The sequence below is a fragment of the Salvelinus sp. IW2-2015 genome, unplaced genomic scaffold, assembly GCF_002910315.2.
Source record: "Salvelinus sp. IW2-2015 unplaced genomic scaffold, ASM291031v2 Un_scaffold3902, whole genome shotgun sequence".
Taxonomy (NCBI): domain Eukaryota; kingdom Metazoa; phylum Chordata; class Actinopteri; order Salmoniformes; family Salmonidae; genus Salvelinus; species Salvelinus sp. IW2-2015.
The window spans coordinates 39,523-46,359 of NW_019945176.1; the positions used below are offsets into that span (position 1 = coordinate 39,523).

At 41.2% G+C, this 6,837-nt stretch overlaps 2 protein-coding genes across 2 annotated transcripts in view; both read left to right on the forward strand.

Annotated features, from left to right (window-relative positions):
- The window catches only part of LOC111956377 (uncharacterized), a 7,946-nt gene extending 5,148 nt beyond the window's left edge, over nt 1-2,798 (forward strand). Inside the window, exons 5-13 of the mRNA XM_070441409.1 lie at nt 6-314; nt 415-690; nt 848-1,096; nt 1,314-1,430; nt 1,554-1,578; nt 1,656-1,753; nt 2,364-2,444; nt 2,542-2,604; nt 2,724-2,798. Of these exons, the coding sequence (XP_070297510.1) occupies nt 6-314; nt 415-690; nt 848-1,096; nt 1,314-1,430; nt 1,554-1,578; nt 1,656-1,753; nt 2,364-2,444; nt 2,542-2,576 (1,190 nt within the window). The 3' untranslated portion in view covers nt 2,577-2,604; nt 2,724-2,798. The remainder of the gene's footprint in view (nt 1-5; nt 315-414; nt 691-847; nt 1,097-1,313; nt 1,431-1,553; nt 1,579-1,655; nt 1,754-2,363; nt 2,445-2,541; nt 2,605-2,723) is intronic.
- Nucleotides 2,799-4,508: 1,710 nt separating this feature from the next.
- Nucleotides 4,509-6,837, forward strand: part of LOC139026111 (SLAM family member 8-like) — a 3,946-nt gene continuing 1,617 nt past the window's right edge. The window contains exon 1 of the mRNA XM_070441410.1: nt 4,509-4,997. Within this exon, the coding sequence (XP_070297511.1) occupies nt 4,925-4,997 (73 nt within the window). The 5' untranslated portion in view covers nt 4,509-4,924. The remainder of the gene's footprint in view (nt 4,998-6,837) is intronic.

Below are 6,837 nucleotides of genomic sequence, written 5' to 3' on the forward strand. Positions count from 1 at the left end.
CCAAGCTGTCCTGAGTGTCTCTCCTCAGTGGCTGAACCCTGGAGACTCAGTTACTCTGAGCTGTGGGGTTAAAGAGTCATCTACAGGCTGGAGGTTCTTCTGGTACCGAACTGTTCCCTACACAGCTGGGTTACTSTCCCTATCRGACASGTCCTACTCTGTAGAGCCTCTATCTGGCAATGGGACTAGTGAAGACTCCTACACTCTGATCCCTGCYGGTCCTAGTCACACAGGAGGATATGTGTGTAGAGCTGGGAGAGGAGACCCAGTCTATGACACACTCTACAGTGAACCTCAGTTTCTCTGGTCAGGAGGTAACTAACTGCATTGAAACTGCATTTAATCATATTTAAGTCACCCTCATGTGTATATATAACCACTGTGTACGTTTGACTCTGTCACTCTTTATTTCAGATCCGCAACCATCAGTGTCCCTCAAAATAAGACCTAACAGAACTCAACACTTTACATCAAAGTCTCTCTCACTAAGCTGTGAGGAGAAGAGGAACTCTACTGGATGGAGACTGAAGAGATACAGAGAGAAAGCAGTGGAGTCAGAGTGTGTCTCTAACTGGGGATCAAGAGCAGGGTCCACATGTACCATGGAAGCATACACATGGGACAGTGGAGTGTACTGGTGTGAGTCTGGATCAGGAGAGTACAGTAATGCTGTCAACATCACAGTGGATGGTACGTCTGTTGTACAACAGTCACTAACGTGTTTTACATTACAATGTATGATAATGATGTTCAATTCTGTAACTGAATGGTTGCATCTCATAAAATACAAGCTCATGTGGGTGATTACTCCAGATTTACAGTATTATTTATATATTATGTTATACAGTTGGCCCTCTGATCCTGGAGAGCCCTCCCTATCCCATAACTGAGGGAGAATCTATGACTCTGAGCTGTACAAATAGATATCAGGAAACAAACCCGAACCCCAAGGTTGATTTCTACAAAGATGGAGTATTCATCAGGAATGAAACCGCATTAGAGATGACCATCCCTGCAGTTTCCAAGTCAGATGAAGGCTTCTATAAGTGTAAATCTAATGAAGGAGAATCACCAGAGAGCTGGATGACAGTGAGAGGTGAAAAACATATTATAATCACATGACCTTTTCATAATATCTGTGGTCATCAGTCATTTGTAGTGTTAAAAAGCATACTGTAGGTTTGGAGTTACAAGCTCAGGCTGGTCATCTGATCTCAAGTCAGTTGTCAAATATATATTCACTTTGTCCACTACTTTATTTTTGTTCTACAACTACCTCAGAACCTGATAGTGATTTGCTGTTCTCTCTCCAGGTGTAACTCCTGGACAGTCTACATCAGTCCTAGTAGGAGTGGTTGTGGGCCTGGTTGTTGCTGGTGTTCTACTGGCCATTCTCCTGGTACTGCTGTGTCGATATAAAAATGCCGGAGGTGAGACTTTTATAAATTCATATTTATCTTTTTGGTTCATGTTTAGGAGAGAAAAATCTAATTGCAAAAGTTTAAAACAATAACGAATTGATACAGTATAATATTATGCATTTCTCATTACAGGTTCCTGTTGCAACATAATATTCTGGTGAGTACACCTGTCTTTCAACTTTTCATACAGTAAAATAGAATCTGTGTGTTTCATGAGTATCTCTCTCCCTGTAGGCCCCCCCAGCCCCAGAGGACCAACCTGGACCCCCAACAGGACCAAGGATCTACCCAGGGCCRGGCTCCTGATGCTGGGTATACAYGTCTGCAGCATGGTCAGTCTCTCAGCCCAGACCACTGTCACTCTCCTCTCTGWAACTTCACATACTGACTTTTCACCATTCACTTTATATAGATGTTACCGTACTCTATGTCCCTAGGCAAGCTGAGGGAAAACCAACCTATTAAACTTGCTCTCTTCTTTGACCAACAGGTGGCGCTAATATCTATGATACAATTACGCCCTCAGACAGTAATGACAATGGTACTGGGAAAGGGAAAGGGGGATACCTAGTCAGTTGTACAACTGAATACCTTCAAATGAAATGTGTCTTCTGCATTTAACCCAACCTCTCTGAATCAGAGAGGTGCAGGGGGGCAGCCTTAATTGACATCCACGTCTTCGGCGCCTGGGGAACAGTGGGTTAACTGCCTTGCTCAGTTGCAGAACGACAGATTTTTCCCTTGTCAGCTTGGGGATTCGATCCAGCAACCTTTCGGTTACTGGCCCAGCAACCTTTCGATTACTAAACACTAGGCTAACTGTATGTTAAATTTAGCATGAATACAGTATAGAGTTGTTGTTGCTGTTACTCTTCATATGTTTAATATTACTATCATACTAACAGTAAGTAGAGATATTAGTGTATTACCTGTATATTTCAGATGCTGGTGCTGCTACTGCTGGACCAAGTGATGTGATGTACGCCCAGATTCATCTCAAAGAGTTGGACAAGAAAAAGAAAAGTAACTCTCAACTGTCATATAAATTCATACAAAATGTCGCAGTGTTTTTTACTCATCAAATTTGATAAAAACATACAAATTCTCTCCCCCTCCTCAGAAATGACAGCTGATCCAAAAGAAAATCCAGTCTAATCTGAGGTCAAGACAGGGAAGACCACAGGTGAGAACCATTCTACAGGTTGGCAGTCAGTGAAATCTAAATGTGTGATTTTGGAGTTTAAAACAAATGCAGAATAAGCTACTTCCTTAAATTTGTTGACTGGAAATGTTCATTTTCAGCAGCAACTGGACCTGTTGATGTGACCTATGCTGAGGTTGACCTTAAACAGAAGGCCAAAGCCAAGAAGTAAGAAAGTAAACTGGGAACGCCTCCATCGAATATTCCCCTATATACCCTCACACCTCGACCCATATGACTAGGTGCATATTTCTGTATATAACTTATATTATTCTGAGTTTTATCCTCAACTCCTTACGAAACATCAACCCACTGAAGGCATATCGTCTATTCTCAATTGAAGCCAGGCACAGCCCAGGTAAGACTAATACTCATATTGGATGAATTAATAGATACTAATATGGATCAATTTCTCTGATTATCAAATATATAATTGTATTAAAGTATGTCTCTTTGTTTAATTCTTAACAGTTTATTTGACTGCATGGTCCTGGAACAACTTGTGTGGTGAAATGTTGCAGGTACCCTGAGGGTATGTAGAGATGGAGGATGAAGGCTGGAGGATGGAGGATGGAGAGACAGCTACCACCATCAGAGAGAGAGGAACCCAGAACATGGATTTTGTCCTTCAACACACACAAGCAAACACACACATGCACCAACACCACACGCAATAACACTTGTACATTAAGGCTTTCTTACTTATTTTATATTGTATTTAAGCATGGTTTAATTGTGTTTCACTGTAAAAGCATTTTTATTTACTATATGGTGCAATGATGATGCATCTTATCTGCAGCTACAGCGCAATTGTATATCTGGTATTGTTTGATGTATTGCATCTTTTGATTCATTTCAGTATGATAGAATAACATATTTGTATATGAATTCCCAAAAAGTATATTCACGTTTTCTTCTAATGCCTGTTACTTTTACAAATTTGCATTGTGCTTTTTTAATAAAACCATTTTTATCCACCAGATGGATGAGTGCTTTCTTACAGTATAATAGAATTGTCTCATCATCATCAACTTTTCCATACACTCATTTGTCAAACATCTTTTAGCCTAGTAATATTCTCAGCTCCACAATGTGTGAGTTAAAGGGCAATCTGCTATTTCTACATACATTTTTGGACTTAATATACTATCCCATTGAATCTTGAAAATATATAAAATAAATGCCCCATGAGCAAGTTCAAAAGCCGTACCCCATCAGCTGAAGACCCATGAGAGTTTTCAGAATGACTTTGGGGAAAGAGTGCCGAAAGAACAGTCTTCTCAATTTTTGATGTCTACTCTGCGAGAGTTCTGAGGAGCTAGTACCACGTACGAATGACTACCAGTTCTCCCATATTGCCTCCTCATCCTACCCAAACGTCATAACGATTTAATGACATTAGTGGTGTATGACTCTGACTTGATATTTCAGTGTCCCCTGCATGGTCAGGGTCACTGTTCCATTGAGGGGTTTCTGTTTTATTGTGTTTATTCTAATGGTCAAGACAGACAGCGGCAGCCAGGTCATTTCACTGCTCCTGAGAACATCAAAGGAAGTGACATCACAACAACTGTTATATGAAACGTAGAAGGGGGGACTCTATCAGTAACCTGGACCCCATACCTTCCGAAAAATTGTGGCAGGTGTCAGTCCCTCAGTCACACGACCTAATGATGCATGCCAGAACGAATCATGCAAACACTTCTGCAGGATATGAACCCAAGATGAAACTCAAGACACTTTTATGACATTTTTGCTCTCTTCCTCGCCTCGCCTCCTCTAACCCCCCCTCTCTCCCCCCTCTTCTTCTCTCTCTTTGTCTTTCTTTCTCTTTCTCTGTCTCTGTCTCAATCTCGCTCTCTGTCTTTCTCTTTCTTCCGCCGAGCCGTCTATCTCCCTCCTTTCTCTTTCTCTGCAACATTGAGTGGTCTGCTCATAAAGTAACAAAGCTACCGGTATCTGTGAAACACCATGACCATTAACCACACAACCAGCAGCAGCTAGGAAACACATGCTCCAAAACCACCACCATCAGACTGATCAACACAGTGACAGACCCCAAACACACCCACGCCTCATCTTCTAACTCTCAAGCTGAGTGAAGCGGTAGAATGTGACTTATTTTTCAGCTAACATACAGGAATTATTTTATAGAACAGCATCCCTCATCAAAAGGAAGTCTCTGCTCTTTCTCCTCTCTGCTCTATCTTCTCTGTGTGTTTTGGATAGTCAACTGCTAGCTACCAGTGACAGTGATAGATAAGGACATACAGCCAGAGGAAACAGTCAAATCCTTACAGAGATGTCTTGTGGTCCCTTCTCCTGCTTCTCCAAACAGGGAATACTACTTCTCCTACTCTCCAACTTCCACTATGGTAAGTTCTGTAACTATTCTTATTTATTTCAACATTTTAAACACAGTAGAACCATCAACGAGGATGACACAAACAAGTTTAAAAACGTATCCCCATTGTGGTCCTCTTGAATATACAATAAAACAAAAATACAGTGTACACAAGATAACATGAAAACAAAATACATCTCAAATACATCTCATGAATAGAGAGGAACCCGTAAAAGGAATAAAATAGATTACCAAGTAACGTTAATTGAAACAATTATACTTGCACAGTTTTGAAGCATTTTGCACATAAACCATTTCTTAAGATTTATCTTAAAACTCCCTAGTGTATTGATAGATGTTATATGGTTTGGTACACCATTCCATTCCTCTGCACCAGTGTTAAGGAAAGAGCTTTTTCCAGCCATGCTCCTATAGAGCTGTGGTCTCATATTGGCAACACTGGCTCTGGTGTGATGCTATGAGAGTCTCCAATGAATTTAAAATAACCAGACAGGTAACTGGGGGAAAGGTCATGTATCACTTTAAAAACCATCTACAGTTTACATTTAAATTTTTGTCATTTAGCAGACGCTCTTGTCCAGAGCGACTTACAGTAGAGTGCATACATTTTATTACATTTTTATTTTTATTTTTTATACATACTGAGACAAGGATATCCCCACCGGCCAAACCCTCCCTAACCCGGACGACGCTATGCCAATTGTGCGTCGCCCCACGGACCTCCCGGTTGCGGCCGGCTGCGACAGAGCCTGGGCGCGAACCCAGCCCAGCCTGGGCGCGAACCCAGAGACTCTGGTGGCGCAGCTAGCACTGCGATGCAGTGCCCTAGACCACTGCGCCACCCGGGATCAACTGGAAACTGGCACTTTAGTTTGTTTTGGGACGTTTGAAGTTTGTCCTTCAGATTTTTAGTTATGCCACTGAACCATGAGATACAAGCATAGTCATAGTGRCCCTGTATCAGAGATGTTGCCAGGGTCCTCATAGTCTCTATCCAGGAACTTGGCTACCTTTGCCAGGAACTTGGTCCTGGAGTGAACATTCCCAATGGCCTTCAGAGCCACAAGTTCGCATGTCATGTGTTGGTCCCAGTTCACATCCCAATGAATGTAACAGAGCATTTTTCCTTCACCGCTACGTCATTAAACTTGACCGAGAAGTTGGAGAGTTTTTCACTTTGTGTTTGGAACCAAACAGGATACATTCTGTCTTGCCTAAATGGATAACCACTTACTGACTTTAGTCAGTTGGCTGCTTAGGGTCTTTTCAACGGTCTCCTTATTCTGATGTGAAACCAAGAGGGTAGAATCATCCCCAAACAGGATCTATTGCATGTGCTTGCTTGCATGATGAAGTAAGGGAAACCATCAGCTTTCTCTAACTTCCTTGTTGGTTTTTACATGTTGTGTGTTGACTGTACATGCCTGGTCATCAGTGATTGGTTGGATATCTCGAAACGTGTTCTTTATTACTGTTTATAACACCTACATAATACCTATATTCAGGAACATAACATGATGTACATATTCTGCAATTTTGAATGAGTGCCGATTGTGTGGTTGGGACAGCAGCTGTTGCAGTGCTTCTAGAACGTAACAGATCTTAAGACCCTGTGCGTAAAGGCTGTCATTCATTACATTTAAGGCAATATGGGACTGTATCAAATTATTGTTTCTATTACATAATATGATACATTGCAGGGCTAGGATAACTGCAGTTATGTCTCAAATTCTTCAATGAACTGTAACTGTATTTAGTCTTAATTCATGACTGACATTTTTTATAAGGGTTTATAAAACATTACTTCAGACTGATATGTAATTATAATGTTGCCCATGCAGTATATGATG